The following is a 19,382-nucleotide window of genomic DNA, read 5'->3' on the forward strand; positions in this document are numbered from 1 at the left end:
GGGGCCCACATGCATCAACATGTACAGTATGTATGTATGGCAGTATGTAGTGTACCCACAATCAAAACAATTAAAGGAAGTGTAACTTCATCAGAGGTGTTTCTTGTTGCCTGCTACACAACTGTTTGTAAAGATGTTAAACATCCTAACCAATTTTTAGAATGTAAGAAACCGCACACATTCATTCATTCATTTTCCGTACCGCTTGTCCTCACTCGGGTTGCAGGCATGCTGGAGCCTATCCCAGCTGACTCTGGGCGAGAGGCGGTGTACACCCTGAATTGGTCGTCAGCCAATCGCAGGGCACATATAGACAAACAACCATTCGCTTACATTCACACCTACGGGCAATTTAGTCTTCAATTAATTCTCAACTAATTCAATCAATTCTTACTGCTCTTACAGTGTGTGGTGTACTCGAGATGACCAACACAGCACACCACACACACAACAATATATCCACCGACAAACGTGAGTTTGTTGCCCAAACCAGTACTGTACTACCTGGATGACTTCTGAGAGACAGCATTGTGTCACAGTGCAGCCAGACTGCTGCAAAATAAAAAAAAAAAAAAAACAAAAATAATCATGCGTCAATGATGCAGAGTCCTCTGGCAATTTAGAGCAGTTTGAAATGACAAGTAGAAAAATAGTCTGGTGCAGTGACCATTGTGCAAGTAGTGCAGAGACTTCAAGGAATGTATGCAGTTCAAAGTGACTCGTAGTGCGATAGTCTGGAACAATGTCAATTCTGCAAATGGTGCAAATACTTCTCAGACACATGAGTGGCCAGTATTGGTCAACAACAGATATGCAAGTATAAGCTGTGGGAATGTCTGCTAGTTCTAGTTTAAATTATTTGATAGTGCCTTGCTGAGGGAAGGAACTGGAAGAGGTGGTGAGCAGGATGTGGAGGGTCCAAGAGGATTTTGCATGCTCTTGTCTTTGTTTTGGCAGCCTGCAAGTCCTCAAGGCTGGGTAGGGGTATACCGACAGTTTTTTCAGCAGATTTGATTGTCCGTTACAGACAGTTTGTCCTTTTTTGTGGCAGCACCAAACCGGACTGTGATAGATGAACACATGACTCATTCAATGACTGCTCTGTAAAACTGCCTCAGCAGCTCCAGTGGCAGGCCGTGCTTCCTCAGAAGCCGCAGGAAGTACATCGTCTGCTGAACCATTTTGAGGATGGAGTTGATGTTGGTCTCCCACTTCAGGTCCTGAGAGACTGTGATTCCCAGGAACTTGAATATCTCGACGGTTGAAACAGGACAGCCACACCACAGCTCCAGCTGTTCCACTTTCTGTTGATATGTAGACTCATCTCGGTCTTTGATGAGGCCAATGACTGTGGTGTCATGTGCAAACTTCAGGAGTTTGACAGCCGAGTGCGTTGAGGTGCAGTCGTTCGTGTAGCGAGAGAAGAGCAGCGGAGAGAGGACACATTCTTGTGGCATGTAGATGAGGTGGTATCCCTCAGCCTCACCTTCTGTGTCCTGTCTGTCAGGAAGCTGTAAATCCACTGGCAGATGCCAGGCAAGATGCTGGGCTGGAGAAGCTTCGAGGAGAGGAGTTCGGGGATGATGGTGTTGAATGCAGAGCTGAAGTCCACGAACAGGATCCTCGCGTACGTCGAGGTGTTCCAGGATGAAGTGCAGTCCCATGTTGAATGCGTCGTCCACAGACTTATTTGCTCAGTAGGCACACTGCAGAGGGGGTCCAGCAGGGGATCTGTGACTCTCTTGAGGTGGTCCAGCACGAGGCATTCAAAGGACAGGCCTGTAGTCATTCAGAACTGGGATTTCAGGTTTCTTGGGGACTGGGATGATGGTGGAGCGTTTGAAGCAGGACGGTACCTCGTACAGTTCCAGAGAGGACAGGAGCGACATTCGAAATCCTCTCTTACGGAGCTTCACCTGAATTCCAGCACGTTTCACCCTACGTCACCTTCGCCTCCATGCTCTGTACACCGCGACCCCCGCTACGGTGAGTAACTCGGGGAAGAAACTCAGCCGATTTGTGAAAGTTGGTGGAAGAAAGTCTTCCCTTGTGTATGTGAGTCACACAATGTCTCCAAAGACGAACGAAAAACACAAAAACATAGATAATACTCGAGCGCACGTAACCGAGGCGACCACACAGTTAGGCCCCATCTTGGAAGTAGCTAATGCTTCTTGAGCTTCCTTCAGGACATTGATGGCTTCATCGTTAGATAGAAAAGAGACCATCGTCAACATAGAAGTGTTGCTCCACAAGGTGTTTTTTGTTTTTAATCGCCATTTTCTTTTGAAGCCTGTCTAAGCCCATATATTGCCACACTTGGTGATGGGCTGTTTCCGAAAATGTGCACCGTCATTCGCTTTTCCACTGTAGGTTGATCTACGTCATTGCATAAATATAGCTGGAAATGACACCAGTGTTCCCCCCCCAAAAAGAATATTGTTTATGTGTCAAAAGCGTTCAAAATGAATATATATATTACCCTTCTCAGTTCATTAATATCCAATAAACGTGTAGTTAATTATAGTGGTCTAAATCATGCTAGAATTTACCAGGGCAGTTTAAAATGATATCAATATTTTGATATCATTCCTTTAAAAAAACTTTTTTTCCATTTGTGTCATATCCAGTCAGAATTTAACAATGAAAAATCAACCTCAAAATTTGCAGATTATGGATCATTATGATCCATAATCTGGAAATTTTTTATTGTCGGTAAAAACGCAAGAAAAAGCACAAGTTCCTCCATAATTCTTTGTGCTTCGTTGAAGTAATAATGACAATGAAGCATGTTGATGGTGTGAAAAAAAACCCCATCTGTTTTACTTTTATGCCATGCAGAGACAAAGTTATTACTGCAGAAACATGACACCTTTTTTAAGACTGAATATGGAAATGGAGACAAAATGTTGGCTACGAGACTCTTTAAACTGTGGCTGTACAGTGATGAATTGACACCAAATCAAAATATTGATGATTAAGAGTCCAACATGTATTACCTAGGTTTTTCTTCCACAAATTTGCCACCGAGCCGAAGTTCATTTCGTCAGTAACTTATGCTGAGCAAATTGCAGCTGCAGGATGATTTTTATCTGACAGTCGTATGGTATTTATCTGTCAGGTGATATGAACTAGTGGGCAGTCAATAGCTGTTTAAGGTAAATGCTGGGGTCTGATTCGCGGAACAAGGACACATTAACAAATTGTCATGAATCACAGCTATCTCTATAGTCATCATCAATCATCACCCCTCAACTGGTCCCATCATTGAAGAATCTGAATTTATTAGCACGAGGCATAACATGCCCTACCCGTGTGTGTACCTCAGGTGTGATGAGTGCCACCTTTGCTACCACTTCGGGTGTCTGGACCCTCCACTGAAGAAATCCCCCAAGCAGACGGGATACGGTTGGATCTGCCAGGAATGTGACATATCTTCCTCCAAGGTGAGTGAACGTTCTGTGTGGGTGTGCCTGCTCGTGAAAACAATGGAGGACAAACTACTTGAGCAGTTAGATGACCTGCTGCCAGCATGTGTTTGGAGTGGGACCTCTGAGGTCCGACACGATCTAATCCAAATGTGTTTGTCTTTAAAAACATTTATTTGAATGATTCTGTTCCAAGGTCAAACTGTCACCTTACAAACAACAATATATTGTTGTAACAGTATATATTCTCAACTGTCATAAATATAAGTGAGCCAAAGTATAATAAGATTCATTCATTCCTTCATCTTCCGTTCCGCTTATCCTCAGTTAGCATGGCTTTTCCATCTTCTTCTGCTGTCTCTTCTTGCCCGCTGTGTCAAATGCTTAGCTACTTCTCGTTGCCCATTAGTGATGATGATACTTGTCAGAGGTGTATCTTATTTGCTGCCATAAAGGTGAGGATTAATGACTTACATACTGTAAGATGTCTCAAAGTCTTCACCGTGGAAGGTCAGAGTTTAGCCGCGCTGTGAGACAGCCGCAGCTTGAAGCTGGTTCAGAGCAAGTCAACATGGTGCCAAGCATTCCGCCAGTATAGTTACCGAGCAGCCGGGAAAGCAGGGAACATGACTGACTGTTTGACTTGGACGCACCGTTTCTTTTAACAAGCTCCATGCTGGGTTTAAAGAAAACAACTGTGCTGGCAGGTGACAGCTCCTCCATCTCCGTCAACAAGCGTTATGGCGATTGGTCGGTAGAGTGGTCTCTCTCGCTCTCTCTCTCTCTCTCTCTCGCTAACAGTATTACATATGTATATAAACACACGCACACACACACACACACCGTAGGCAGAATTTGTACCATCTACTGCATACTGAATATACCTCGCATCCCTATGTGTGAGATTCAAAAGCATAAATATGAGTTTGCTGTAGGCAGGGACCTTGGCGATCCGATCCCCGGCGACAGAAGCTGGCTCTAGGGACGTGGAACGTCACCTCTCTGGCAAGGAAGAAGCCCGAGCTGGTGTGCGAGGTCGAGAAATTCTGACTACATATAGTCGGGCTCGGCTCCACACACAGCTTGGGCTCTGGTACCAGTCCTCTCGAGAGGGGTTGGACGGTCTTCCACTCTGGAGTTGCCGACGGTGAGAGGCGCCAAGCAGGTCTGGGTATACTTATTTCCCCCGGCTCGGTGCCTGTACATTGGGATTCACCCAGGTGGACGACAGGGTAGCCTCCCTCCGCCTTTTGGACAGGTCCAGACTGTTGTTGGTGTCTCTGCCCCAAACAGCAGTTCAGAGTATCCACCCTTTTCGCAGTCCGAGGAGGGGGTGTTGGAGAGCGCTCCCGCTGGGGAGTCCATCATTCTGCAGGCAAGCTCTCAAGCATAAGGGATTACACACGTGCACTTGGCACCAAGATACCCTAGGCCACAGTTCGATGATCGACTTTGTGGTTGTGTCATCAGACTTGCGGCCGCATGTCTTAGACACTCGGGTGAAGAGGGGGTGGAGCTGTCAACTGATCACGATCCGGTGGTGTGTCGGCTCCAATGGAGGGGGAAAATCCCGGTCCGACCTGTCAAGCCCAAACGCATTGTGAGTGTCTGCTGGGAATGTCTGGCACAATCTCCTGTCAGAAGGAGTTTCAACTCCCACCCCCAGCTAACTTCACCCACGTTCCGGGGGAGGTGGGGGACATTGGGTCTGAGTGGATCATGTTCCACGCCTCCATTGCTGAGGCGGATGACCAGAGCTGTGGCCGTAAGGTGGTCGGTGCCTGTCGTGGTGGCAACGCCCACACCCGTCGGTGAACACCAGTGGTGAGGGATGCCGTCGAGCTGAAGAAGGAGTCCTATTGGGCCTTTTTGGCCTGTTGGACTCCTGAGGCAGCTGATGGGTACCAGCTTGCCAAGCGGAATGCAGCTTTGGTGGCTGAGGCAAAAACTCGAGCGTGGGAGGAGTTCGGTGAAGCCATGGAGAAAGACTTCTGACGGCTTCGAGGAAATTCTGGTCTATCATCCGGCGTCTCAGGTGGTGGAAGCAGTGCACCATCAACACTGTATTAAGTGGGGATGGGGAGCTGCTGACCTCGACTCGGGACATTGTGAGTAGGTCGGAAGAGTACTACGAAGACCTCTTCAATTCCACTGACACGCCTTCCCATTAGGAAGCAGAATCTGGGATCGCTGAGGCGGGCTCTCCTATCTCTGAGGTTGAGGTCATCGAGGTGGTTAAAACGCTCCTCGCAAGGCCCAGGGGATGGATCAGAATCAGAATCATCTTTATTTGCCAAGTATGTCCAAAACACACAAGGAATTTGTCTCCGGTAGTTGGAGCCGCTCTAGTACAACAGACAGTCAATTTACAGAACACTTTGGAGACATAAAGACAATGACAAAAAACAATTGTGCAAAAAGATGCAGAGTCCTCTACCACTTAGAGCAGTTCGAATGACTAATATTGCAATAGACCGGTGCAATGAGCATTGTGCAAGGGGCGCTGAGACTTCAAGGAGTGTATGCGGTTTAAAGTGACGAGTAGTGCGATAATCTGGGACAATGTTGGTTGTGCAAATGTTACAGATAGTCCTCAAACAGTGTACAATGGAGCAGATGCTACTCTGGCATGAGTGGCCAGTATATGCAAATAGTGCAGCATGGCGAGACAACTACAGTGAGTGCACGAGTAATACATAATTGGCCCCACAGAAATGTGACAACGAACTCAAGTCAAAAAATTGCCAGCATGTTGTAATGGAATTGTAGGTCAAGTGTTTAAGAAGTTGATCGCAAGAGGGAATGTCTACTAGTTCTAGTTTGCATTGATCGGTAGCGCCTACCTGAGGGAAGGAGCTGGAAGAGCTGGTGACCTGGGTGCGGAGGGTCCGAGAGGATTTTGCACGCCCTTGTCTTAGTTCTGGCAGCGTGCAAGTCCTCAATGGTGGGTAGGGGGGTACCGACAATCCTTTCAGCAGTTTTGATTGTCCGTTGCAGTCGGAGTTTGTCCTTTTTTGTAGCAGCACCGAACCAGACTGTGATGGAAGAACACAGGACTGATTCGATGACCGCTGTGTAGAACTGTCTCAGCAGCTCCGGTGGCAGGCCGTGCTTTCTCAGAAGCCGCAGGAAGTACATCCTCTGCTGGGCCTTTTTGAGGACGGAGTTGATGTTAGTCGCCCACTTCAGGTCCTGAGAGATTGTAATTCCCAGGAACTTGAAGGTTTCGACGGTTGAAATAAAGGCGGCTGGACAACGTGAGGGGCAGCTGTGGCGAGGGATGCCTCCTGAAGTCCACGATCATCTCTACAGTCTTGAGCGTGTTCAGCTCCAGGTTGTGTCGGCCGCACCACAGCTCCAGCCGCTCCACTTCCTGTCGATATGCAGACTCGTCACCGTCCTCGATGAGGCCGATGACAGTGGTGTCATCTGCAAACTTCAGGAGTTTGACAGTCGGGTTCGCTGAGGTGCAGTAGTTCGTGTAGAGAGAGAAGAGCAGCGGAGAGAGGACACAACCTTGGGGCGCCCCAGTGCTGATGCTGCGTGTGGGTGAGATGGTCTCCCCCAGCCTCACCTGCTTTGTCCTGCCTGTCAGAAAGCTGTAAATCCACTGGCAGATGGCAGGTGAGACGCTGACCTGGAGAAGCTTGGATGAAAGGAGTTCAGGGATGATAGTGTTGAACGCTGAGCTGAAGTCCACGAACAGGATCCTCGCGTAGGTCCCTGCACTGTCGAGGTGTTCTAGGATGAAGTGCAGTCCCATGTTGACTGCATCATCCGCAGACCTGTTTGCTTGGTAGGCAAACTGCAGGGGGTCCAGCAGGGGACCTGTGACACTCTTGAGGTGGTCCAGCACGAGACGTTCAAAGGACTTCATGACCACAGATGTCAAAGCGACAGGCCTGTAGTCATTCAGACCCGAGATTGCAGGTTTCTTGGGGACTGGAATGATGGTGGAGCGTTTGAAACAGGATGGAACTTCGCACAGTTCCAGAGATCTATTGAAGATCTGAGTGAAGATTGGAGCGAGCTGGTCCGCGCAGACTTTGAGGCAGGATGGGGACACATGGTCCGGGCCTGCCGCTTTGTTAATCTTTTGTTGGTTGAAGATGCGTCTCACATCCTGTTCATGAATGGTTAACGCAGAAGTCAGAGGTGTGATTGTGGTCGCGGGTGCGGCCGGGTGGGTGTGTGGTGTGAGACTGTCCTTTTCAAATCTGCAGTAGAAGGTATTCAAGTCGTTGGCTAGTGTGCTATTGTTCTCAGCTTGGGGGGATCATCGCTTGTAATTCGTCAGCGATTGGAATGCATGCCAGAATGATTTAGAGTCGTTTGCGCTAAACTGTTTCTCCAACTTTGCTGCATAGTTTCTTTTTGAAATGTTAATTTCTTTAGTAAGCTGGTTTCTAGCTCGATTATACAGGGCCCTGTCCCCGCTCTGATATGCGTCCTCCTTAGCTTGGCGAAGCTGCTTAAGTTTAGCAGTGAACCACGGCTTGTTGTTGTTGAATGTGCGAAAAGATTTTGTTGGTACACAAACCTCTTCACAGAAACTGATATAGGATGTGACAGTGTCCGTATATTCATCCAGGCTGCCAGCTGAATTTTCAAAGACACTCCAGTCTGTGCAGTCTAAACAGTTTTGAAGTTCCATCTTGGCTTCATTTGTCCACTTTTTCACTGTTTTCACTGTAGGCTTCGCGCATTTAAGTTCTTGCCTGTACGTCGGTATTAAGTGAATTAAGCAGTGATCAGACGAGCCCAGGGCTGCACGGTATGCGTTTTTTACCGTAGTGTAGCAGTGGTCTAAAGTATTATTTTCCCTGGTAGGACAGTCGATGTGCTGCTTGTATTTAGGGAGTTCGTGGTCGAGTTTAGCTTTGTTAAAGTCCCCGAGAATAATGAGGGGTGAGTCCGGGTGTTTTTTTTCAATTTCGTTGACTTGTTCGGCGAGCGTTAGCAGTGCGGCGTTCGTGTTTGCTTGAGGCGGGATGTAGGCTGCAGTCGGGATGAATGATGCGAACTCACGTGGCGAGTAGAATGGTTTACAGTTTAAAAATAGCGACTCCAAATGCGGGCTGCAGTGTGTGCTGAGCACCGTGACGTCCGTACATCATTTTTCGTTGATATAGAGGCATATCCCGCCGCCCTTTGTTTTCCCCGATGATTCCATGTCGCGGTCCGCTCGATGAATGTGGAAACCGGGAAGCATAACAGCGCCATCGGGTACAGCGTCGCAAAGCCAGGTCTCCGTGAAGCACATGGCCGCGGAACGTCCGAAGTCTTTACTGGTCTTTAACAGAAGATGAAGCTCGTCCATTTTGTTGGGTAGGAAGCGTACATTCGCGAGGTGGATCGACGGGAACGCTAATCTGTGTCCTCTCTTGCGGATTTTCACCTGAATGCCGGCCCGTTTCCCTCTGTGGCGCCGCTTCCGTCTCCATGCGGCGAAAACCGCGGACGCCGCTCCGGTAAGTAACTCGGGGAAAAAACAGAGCGGATTTGCGAACGTTGGTGACAGAAAGTCCGGAGTAGCCTCCTTGATGGTTAGCAGGTCTCCCCTTGTGTAAGTGAGTCGTGTAAGGTCTCCAAATACGGACGAAAAACACAAAAACAAAAACAATACTAGAGAGCGCGTTACCGAGGCGACCACACTGGTAGGAGTTCCCAGAGTTCCTAATGGCTCTGGTTGTTGTGGGGCTGTCCTGGTTGATATGGCTCTGCAACATTGTGTTGACATCGGGGACAGTGCCTCTGGATTGGCAGACTGGGGTGGTGTGTTCCAACTACAGGGGATCACACTCCTCAGCCTCCCTGGTAAGGTCTGTTCAGAGGTGATGGAGAGGAGGGTCCATCAGGAAGTCGAATCTCGGATACAGGAGGAGCAGTGTGGTTTTCGTCATGGCCGTGGAACAGTGGACCAGCTCTACACCCTCGGCAGGGTCCTCGAGGGTGCATGGGAGTTCGCCCAACCAGTCTACATGTGTTTTGTGGACTTGGAGAAAGAGTTTGACCGTGTCCCACGGGAGTCATGTGGGGGATGCTTCGGGAATATGTGGTACCGAACCCCCTGATCCGGGCTGTCCGGTCCCTGTGCAACCGGCATCAGAGTTCGGTCCGCATATCTGGCAGTAAGTCGGACTCGTTTCCGGTAAGGTGAGCCCTTTGTCACCGATTCTGTTCATTACTTTTATGGAGAGAATTTATTGGCGCAGCTGAGGGGTAGAGGGGGTCCGGTTTGGTGGCCTCAGTATTACATCTCTGCTTTTTGTAGACGATGTGGTTCTGTTGGCTTCATCAAGCCGTTCTCTCCAACTCTCACTTTAGCGGTTGGGATGAAAATCAGCACCTCCAAATCAGAGACCAGTTGGAAAATGGTGGCGTGGCCTCTCCAGGTCGGGGATGAGATCCTGCCCGAAGTTGAGGATTTCAAGTATCTTGGGGTCTTGTTCACGAGTGAGGGAAGAATGGAACGGGAGATCGACAGGCGGATCGGTGCAGCGTATGCAGTGATGCGGACTTTCTATCGGTCCGTTGTGGTAAAGAAGGAGCTAAGCCGAAAGGCGAAGCTCTCAATTTACCGGTCGATCTACGTTCCTACCCTCGTCTATGGTCACGAGCTGTGGGTCAGCTCGTGACCATAGATGAGGGTAGAGTAGAGCCGCTGCTCCTCCGCATTGAGAGGAGCCAGATGAGATGACTCGGGAATCTGATAAAGATGCCTCCTGGGCGCCTCCTTGGTGAGGTGTTCCAGGCACGTCTCATCAGGAGGAGACCCCGGGGACGACCTAGGACACCTTGGAGAGACTATGTCTCCCGGGTGGCCTGGGAGAACGCCTCGGGATCCCACCGGAAGAGCTGGATGAAGTGGCTGCGGTGAGGGAATTCTGGGCGTCCCTGCTAAAGCTATTGCCCCTGCGACCCGACCTCGGATAAGCGGAAGAAAATGGATGGATGGAGTTAGCCGCTGTATATTAACATCCATCCATCCATCCATTTTCTGAGCCACTTCTCTTCACTAGGGTCGCAGGCCTGCTGGAGCCTATCCCGGCTATCTTCGGGCGGGAGGCGGGGTACACCCTGAACTGGTTGCCAGCCAATCACAGTGTGTATTAACACTTTGAACGAATTAACTGTGCAACACCATCAGATGATCTCACTTTGCCTGCGATTGAGCGACCACCAAGACTAGTCCATGATGTACCCCTCTCAAGCTCACCTGTGACCCTAATGAGGACAAGTGATGCAGAAAAAGCACGGATGGACATTCCACTTTGTGGTGTACTTTCATCTAGTTATTAGTAATGTTGATGTCACTTTAACCATATTGCACTTCACAGGTAGTTCCATTTCTAGTCCTCTGATCATCACCTTCTTCGTTATTTTCCTCTTCAGTGGTAGCATCCCAAAATTAATCAAAACAATCAGGTAATCGTTTGGATGCTTATTGTCACAACTTCTCATGAGATTTGCAGATGAATAAGTTCTCATAATGTCATTTGTGACAGCTGTTAGATCGGTACAACTTGAATTTTGGAGCATTTTTCCCGAGACAATTTTCACTACATTCCCTTTTACTATTTCACCTCGAGTATAGACTTTGTTCAAATATACTTTTTATTTTCCAGAACTTTTACAGCTAAGACAAGTCCATTCGGACTGGCTTATTTGACAATGCTCTGTTATTCTCCTCGTTGTGCCACCTCTTTGCACAGTCCCTTGAAAATATCCCACAGAACGCATTTCTTCCTCCCACGTTTACATCAAATGGAATAACCTCTGGGCATTGGCTCTCTTGATACACTTTGCCTCCAGAACAAGGCAGCGATTACGTATGCTGTATAGACGCGATGTACAGTATGTGACTCATTAGCATAAAAACAAATCTCTCTTTCTTGAGCAAAGACTATATGTTCAGCCAGCTAAAAGACATGTTACAAGTGGGTCGTGTGTCTACTCTGATGATATATTCCAAATGATTTTTGCAGTTCAACATCATCAATTCATCACAATGAATAGAGCTAGGCAACAAATGGACAGAAGATGGCCAGGCTTGTACATCACTGCTAATGTAGCAAAGTCTATATTTGCAGTCTGTTAAGAATGTGCCATTTTTGAGAACACCTCATGTAAAGGCATAATGTGTTGAGAGTGTATCCGTAATAGCAAGTGGAGGGAGATAATTGACTCCACGAAGGGCGTCTGAAAAGCAATCTGTGATGAGAGCTGTATTTAAGAAAACCTTTATCATCTGCCTTAAATGCCAACCCATGTGCCACCTTTTCCTGTGAGGGGAGACAGATTCTTAAATGCCAACATTAAGTGCAGATTATTAAGTGATCGTTCCGAAACAGATGCAGCTGTTGGCAGAGATAGTAGCCAGTCAAATTCAGTCTGCTGCAAAGAATCGGCTCTTACTTGAGAGGGAGATGTGTGGCATCCGAAAGAAGAGCTATGCAGTAACGAGTGTGGAAGATGTTGCTCTTTGTACTCCCCACTGTGATTCGAACAAAGAAACACTTTTTAGCACTGTGTCTATTCATGTACAGACATTAATCTCCTCCAAACTCTTATGCACCTGAAAAGTCAGTCAACTGAAGGTTCTTGTTCTGCCAAGCATGAAGACACAAAGGTGAGATGCAGTCGTATTTTCACTTTAACTTTAACTTTGAATGCTAAAATGTCTTCACTATTATCATTTGCAACTTATTTTCTGAAGATACGAATGACATTTTAGGATATACTGCATAGGATTTTTTTCCCATTGCTTAATATGCCTTTTCCAAAGAAAACTACCACAAATGCATCTTCATGTTTTTTTGGGGTTCTTTTACAAACGGTGCCTTTGTCACGCAAGCTGTCATTACCGTTAACACCACAGAAACGAAAGCTGAATTATTTTGTTGCAATACGCCAGAAGGATCTGTGAGCTGAAGTGCCAGGCAGGATAAGACAGCCATTTTGCATTCACACGGTAGCAGACAGCAAAATAGATAATACATTTCTGAGATATGAATGATGTATGAATTTATAAACATGTCGGAATGATTAATTATGTTCTTCTTCTTTTCCTTTCGGCTTGTGCCTTTCAGGGTCATCCTTTTCCACGTAAGCCCATCTCCTGCATCCTCCTCTCCAACACCAACTTCCCTCATGTCTTCCCTCACGACGTCCATCAACCTTCTCTTTGGTCTTCCTCTCGCTCTCTTGCCTGGCAGCTCCATCCTCATCATCCTTCTACCAATAGACTCACTATTTCTCCTCTGGACCTGTCCAAACCATCGAAGTCTGGCTCTCTCTAACTTCGTCTCCAAAACATGGAACCTTGGCTGAGCTTCTGATGAGCTCATTTCTAATTCTATCCCACCCGGTCACTCCGAGAGCGAACCTCAACATCTTCATTTCTGCCACCGGCAGCTCTGCTTCCTGTTGTCTCTTCAGTGCCACTGTCTCTAATCCGTACATCATGGCTGGCCTCCCCACTGTTTTATAAACAAAGTCTTTGCAAAGAGAGGAAAAGGTACACGTCTTACGAGTTGTCATCCCTTACTGAAAGCCCAGACAGGAAACCCCACCGTTATATCGAAGTGAGAGAGACAGAGAAGGAAAGCAAACAAGTATGTATGTCCAGCTGCACTCGTAGTCACAACATAACTAGGAACAAGTATTAGGCACAATATGACGCTGGTAGTCACAACATAACAATAAAGCCTGTGAAGGTTGAATCAAACTAATAGAAATAATATTTGCTATACATTAAACATAAATTTGTAGACACAACTTCCTTACCACACTCCCCATTGCTCTGGACTGTTGACCCTAAGTATATAAAGTCCTCCACCGCCACTATCTCTTGTCCCTGTAGCCTCGCTCATCTTACTTCAGCTTATCTTCATTCCTCTCCTTTCCAGCGCATGCTTCCACCTTTCTAAATGCTCTTCCACCTGCTCCCTGCTTTCACTGCAGATCACAATGTCATCTGCGAACATCATTGTCCGTGGGTATTCCAGTCTCACCACATCTGTCAGCCTAGCCATCAGCTGATGCAGTCCCACTTTCACCTTCAATAAAAAAAAAATAGAAAAAGTATTAAAATCAAAAACCGAGTCGATACATTTTGCCTACTATGCATGTATAATACCCCAAAAATGCATTTATGCCTATCAAAGTTCAATGAGCCACTTAGCGTATGAAATCAAATGTATATTGGTTATTGAGAAACATTTGATCATTTGCTTGTGTGTTTACAGCTGCCAATGTGACTGTAAAGATAAATATTGAAATATCCTGTATATGGGAGTAAATGTATGGAAACATCAGATTTCAAAATGACATACATTGTTTTTCGTGTCCACTATATTAGTGTGTGTGTGAATGGCTCTAACATTTTACAGTCCAGTTCAGTCCATTACCTTGCATTAGTTTATGGTTGGATCGGCCACATTAAATATGGGTAACGCCCTGACGTAGCAACATAAAATGAGTCAACTTGCCTTCTATCATTTTCATGCAGACGACACAATAATTAGTTTCGCATCATCTGTTGCACAAGTTTTCTCTTTTTCAGTCGTCCTTTAATGTTGTTCAGACCTGTCTGACAAAGGTTATGCTCGTGTCCAGGGCTACTTTGTTGTCAAATCTCCCTGTTTTCACTTGCCAGGGTGCAGCCATTGAACTTGTCTCGTGTTATAAATGCCTGGGTTTCCAGATTGATGATCGTCTAACTTTCAAGTACCACGGTTCAAGTCAAATTTGGTCTTTACTTTAGGAATAGAAACGCCGTGTGTCAGCCACCTTTCTTCCATTACTTGATCATGGCGATGAACTGTGTGTGCATGCACCAGCCACGTCTATGTTCACTGTACGCTGTGTATCATTGTGCTTTGAGGTTTGTAACTGGATGGAAAAATCAGAATCATCGTTGCATTTCGGCCCCCCAAAAAATCGAATGGTGACCCCTTTCTGTTAGAAGATCTACAAATTTATTGACGAATTTATTCATAAGGCCTTACTAGGTTTGGTCCCATCCTATCTTGGAATTCATCTGGCTCCAGGAGCCTAGGAGAATACAGTTTACAATCAAATGACCTCCTTACTCTGATAGTCTCTCGTGTCCTCACAGAGCTGGGCAACAAGGCATTTGGTTATGCGTGGAACTCACTGCAAGCTAAACCAAAATTGTCTGACCGGATTCCGCTTGACACATTTGTTGAATTACTTGTCACTGTTTTTAAATCAGATGCCATATATTTTAATATCGCTGTTATTTTAAATAATTTTTATCTATGAATTTATGACTGTTGGTGTGTGTACTTGGAGCCAACACCTAATTTATTACAGCAAACAAAAACAAAGAGTTTTTTCAAAACTAAAAAGTTTTTTTTGTCTTTTGCTCTATGCACTAATCCTAATAAGTCCAAGTTAAAGCCACTGAGGGTCGTAGTAGACAGGCAGGGTTTGACGTGCTTGTTCAAGTTCATGAAACAAGTCCTCGATCGTCATTGCCTTTATGTATCTTTCTCATTGTTAGTGGTCTTCTCAGTACCGCCTGGCATTCAAAACGGTGTCCAAATTCTGTATGTTTCATCCATTCCAAATAATAAAACAAACAACGTGGCGTCTTAGCGTCTTTGCATGTGAACAGATACAATGGTGATACCTAGTGGTCAACTTGGTCTCCAACATGAAAATATACAAAATGTCCCTTACAACCTCTTGTCTGATTTCAAATGTGAATTTCATGTACAGTTTACATAATTATTTTGTATTTATGTCAATTAGTTCATACACAAATGTGAAGATAAACCATTTTGCAATTGGCGTGAATTTGTTGTGGTTGATTGGCATTTGAGGCAAGTTTATGACTACTTTTGATCAGGTAACAATTCATCATAGTTTAGCCATCGTTAATCCGTTGATTTGAAAGGGGACAATGCAATTTCATAAAACACATGAAGTACACATGGTTAAAAAAGCCAGAATTAGCCAGAAGGCGGGTTTTCATCTGTAGTCCCCTGGCCATGATGTCAAAAAGCAGTCAAAGACATCGACAAGACAATATCATACAGGATACTTAATCAAAGACTTACTATACTATTAAGAGAGAATAAAACCACAAAATCATTTGATCATAACATGAAAACATCATAACATACTTGTCTTTTAGCTATAGGTGTTAACTAGCCACATTTTCCGTTTTTTTGTATGTTGTAAGCAGTTTAACCTCAGGTACTGAGTTCCACTCACTGACCAGGCTGACTTAGTGAAAGTGCTCCTGCGCAGAGGAATGAGACGGCGGGCACCTCTGACAAGAGCCTCGAGTTTCTTTGGCTGATGAACTCAGCCAGAGGAGCTGGAGCCAAATCATGCAGTACTTTAGAAATATAATTGAAATCTGCAAATATGTGAAGACTGTCCCAGTTTAAAAGACTGCATTTTTTTTTTTAAATTGCACAGTGATGATCGTGCCTTGGTTTTTTATCCATCACTTTAATTACTTGTTTGTTCAAAACTTCCAATGTTTTTTTTGCATTCTGACCAGCCTGGCACCAACTGGTTATGCAATAGTTAAAAGTGACTAAGTACATTTTTGCGGCTTCAGTTGACATTTCATTTCGAATTGCATGAAAATTTGCGAGGTTTAATTTCATGTTTTTGCACTATTTGTCAATATGGGCTTTAAAGGAAAGCTGTGAATCTATTATTAACCCAAGATATTTGTATTGGCTGACAATTTGCATTTTTTTTCTCCATTAACAAGTATGTCGGGGTCAGGTGATACTCTGTTTGTTTTAGTGAAATACATGCCTACAGTTTTAGAAACAAACTGTCGACAGCACTCCTGCAACCAAGTTGTGACACAGGACATCGTATTAGTGAGTTTAGCAGCAACAGTATCTTTGGAGCGACCATGAACAAAGAAAACCGTGTCGTCTGCATACATTACGCACTCAGCTTCAGAACAAACAGTGGGCAAATCGTTGATATGAAGACTAAATAAAAGGGGGCCTAATATTGATCCCTGAGGGACTCCAGAGGTTAGCCTCAGAGACTCAGATCTGCAGTTGTTAACTGATACAGATTGTGTTCGATCATGCAGATATGACTCAATCCAGCTCACAGCCTTGCGAGAGAAGTTCAATTTTGAGAGCTTGGTAAGAAGAACAGAGTGATTTACTGTATCCAAAGCCTTCCTGAGCCATGATTTAAAATGTGAATTCACCCGGTATATAAAATAATTGACCTGTATTGTCAGCCGCTGCTTGTTGCAGGCAAACCTCTTGTTCCCAGGAAAATATTTTGCAAACAGTATCATGTCTCGATTCACTCTCAATCTTTGCTCCATAAAACTACGGTATGCCAATTAAGACAACTATGCATCAGCATGCATGGTCATGCCGTAAGTACCCAAAAAAGGGTGCGACCAAATCATGTGCTACCAGTGCAAAAGTTAGTGTCGAGCCCTAGTACTGTATAATTTCTGCTGCCTCTTTGCAAGGTTGCTTTTGAAAGAGAGATTTTATATCTCAATCAGCTTTTACCTGGTTAAATAATAAAGGTCTCCGTCTTGTCTATCATTCGAATGTGTTTTCAATTCCGTCCATACCTGATTTGAAGTTAGAGTAGCTTACCTGCACCGAGTGTTGCATGGTGTCGGAAAGTTGATGTCTCTCTTATCTTTGAGTTACAAGTTGCCATTCTCTTTTTTTTTTCATCCATATTCTGTACCGCTTCTCCTCACGAGGGCGAGGGTCGCGGGAGTGCCGGAGCCTATCCCAGCTAGCTTCGGCCGAGAGGCGGGGTACACCCTGAACTGGTCGCCAGCCAATCGCAGAGCACATATAAACCAACAAGCATTCGCACTCACATTCACACCTATGGGCAATTTAGAGTCTGCAATCAACCTACCATGAATGATTTTTTTAATGTGTAGCAACTAAATAGTGATTTCCAGAGACTGGGACATGAAGCTGGCTTAATATTTTTGGATCAATGTGTTTCAACTCGACCTACCAATTTACTCCAAAAACTCTTTTCTTTTTGTGCGTTTTCTTAAAATGGAATTTGTTTTGCCATTATCATTTACAATCAGACCATCTTGTATAAATTAAGAATAGAATTAAGCTGTCAGATAACTTTGAGTGAAACTGCATCTGCTTTATTATTTGAAGCCTGTGATCTCATCAAATCAAAGCACACAAATGTGCCTGTTGTAGTTCATGTCGAAGGAAAGGCTCAGGAGGACTGACTTGTTGATATTGCTCGTGCCGTTTTTCTTACAAAAGGTCACAGTAAATTGAAATGTCTGCCAGAAGTTCTTGATTGATAACGAATGATAGTTTTGATGACAATCGTCTTGTATTGTTGAGGTGTAGGGGATTTGGTAATACCGAGAAGCTGTTGATTTACAGTTGCCAGAACATTCAGGAATTTGCGTGTTTCGGTTGTGCATAGAGGCAATAAAACCTTGAATCAGAAAGGCTTGAGTTCATTATAGACACAGTGTTTTTCTCTGCCTGCGTCGCTTAGATAAACCTTGCTGTGACCAAGGCTTCATCCCTTCTCTCTCGCCCCTGGCCCTCGCTGAATTGATTTCAGTAATAAAGTCACAATCTTGCCGCAATATACGAATGGTCTTTAATTCATGCCGGTTACAGTACCAAGGGCGTGCTAGTTTAAGGCTTTATTTACACTCTTGCGGCGCTGCCTTGCATGCTGGGCGCTATGGTGAATCACACCAGAAGACGTGGATAAAAGGTTTGAAATGCCAAAAGCTCTTAAAGCTGCCCAGGCAGCATTTAAAGTGTTCGACTGTGAACTTGTGTGGGATGCAGTACTTATCATGAAAAGGATTGCTGTTGAAAATGTTGCTCCTTGGAAAATTCCCTGCTTCACAGCCATAGAGCCGCTTTTACTCAGCAAGCCCTTCGTGTTTAATGTTTTGTTGTGATCTTAAAAGTACTGAACTCGATTTTACATCGGGCATGTTTGACTTTTTCACTGCAGTGTATTCAATTAGACCCCAAGTTTAACAGAGATTACCAACCAAGCCCTGTCATTGAACAGTCACTTTCCAAATGTCTGCAAAAATTCCTACATACACACTCCAAAATGTTGTATCAATAAATTGCTATAGCTGCGAAAGAGGAACCGACTCCAAATGAGTTAGCCGCAATGGTACACGAAAGAGGTATCTATTTTACAGGAAAGGCTTCCTCTCAAATAGAGTGCTGTATATATACTATATATGGGGAAAAAAATAGAAAGAAAGCATTGCTAAGTACTAGAGATAAGACATAATCCGATTTGTTAAACATTTTTTCAGTCGCTATTATATAAAGTCAATGGACCTCATTCATTAATAAATGCTTAAAAAAACCAAAAAAAAACAATGAAAGAGGCGAGAATAAACAAACGCTGCATATTATGTTGTTCAAATACACTGTAGTAAAGAATAAATATAGCACAGCAAAAATGTATTTGATAAAGTTCATGAAATTAGCATTGGAAGCGACAGAAAATATATGGGCCATGTCGATCGGTGTTACGTCACAAGCGAGCACCGCACCGGCGGTGTGTGTGCGAATCGATCAATTTGCACCTGTAAAATCATAGAAAAACATATTCGAAATCAGATTATCGTCGGGATTTGAAACAATAACCGAGGCCTTGGATAACCTAGGAAATGCGAGCGGTCCGATTGCATTTCCTGCTCGGTGAGCGATGTCGTACTGCACACAGACAGCCAGCGCCGGATACATACATGCAAATACAAGCACACACTGAATGAGGATAAAAGTGATGAGAAGTGTCTTTTTCACAGTTCTTTAGAACGTTCGTCAACAGAGTTGTTATTGTTAGTTTTTTTAAATGTCACGGTGGCCGACTGGTGAGCACATCTCCAGTTCTGAGGACCGGGGGGGTCAAATCCCGGCCCCGCCTGTGTGGAGTTTG

General features: G+C 45.0%; 1 protein-coding gene and 1 long non-coding RNA gene across 3 annotated transcripts in view; one reads left to right on the plus strand and one right to left on the minus strand.

The window, feature by feature from the left end:
* Nucleotides 1-17,876, minus strand: part of LOC133470639 (uncharacterized) — a 27,419-nt gene extending 9,543 nt beyond the window's left edge. The window contains exons 1-4 of the long non-coding RNA XR_009786038.1: nucleotides 17,060-17,876; nucleotides 13,218-13,489; nucleotides 12,007-12,037; nucleotides 11,847-11,925 (exon numbers count right to left, since the gene is read on the minus strand). This is a non-coding gene — a long non-coding RNA (uncharacterized LOC133470639). The remainder of the gene's footprint in view (nucleotides 1-11,846; nucleotides 11,926-12,006; nucleotides 12,038-13,217; nucleotides 13,490-17,059) is intronic.
* The window catches only part of phf14 (PHD finger protein 14), a 139,202-nt gene that overhangs the window by 109,362 nt on the left and 10,458 nt on the right, over nucleotides 1-19,382 (plus strand). The window contains exons 17-18 of one of the 2 annotated variants that reach the window (XM_061759199.1): nucleotides 3,329-3,446; nucleotides 12,521-13,292. In XM_061759199.1, the coding sequence (XP_061615183.1) occupies nucleotides 3,329-3,446; nucleotides 12,521-12,730 (328 nt within the window). In that variant the 3' untranslated portion in view covers nucleotides 12,731-13,292. Of the gene's footprint in view, nucleotides 1-3,328; nucleotides 3,447-12,520; nucleotides 13,293-19,382 lie in introns of those variants that run through there. The other variant, XM_061759200.1, reaches the window with a different exon arrangement.

This window comes from Phyllopteryx taeniolatus, chromosome 21 (genome assembly GCF_024500385.1).
Source record: "Phyllopteryx taeniolatus isolate TA_2022b chromosome 21, UOR_Ptae_1.2, whole genome shotgun sequence".
Classification (NCBI taxonomy): domain Eukaryota; kingdom Metazoa; phylum Chordata; class Actinopteri; order Syngnathiformes; family Syngnathidae; genus Phyllopteryx; species Phyllopteryx taeniolatus.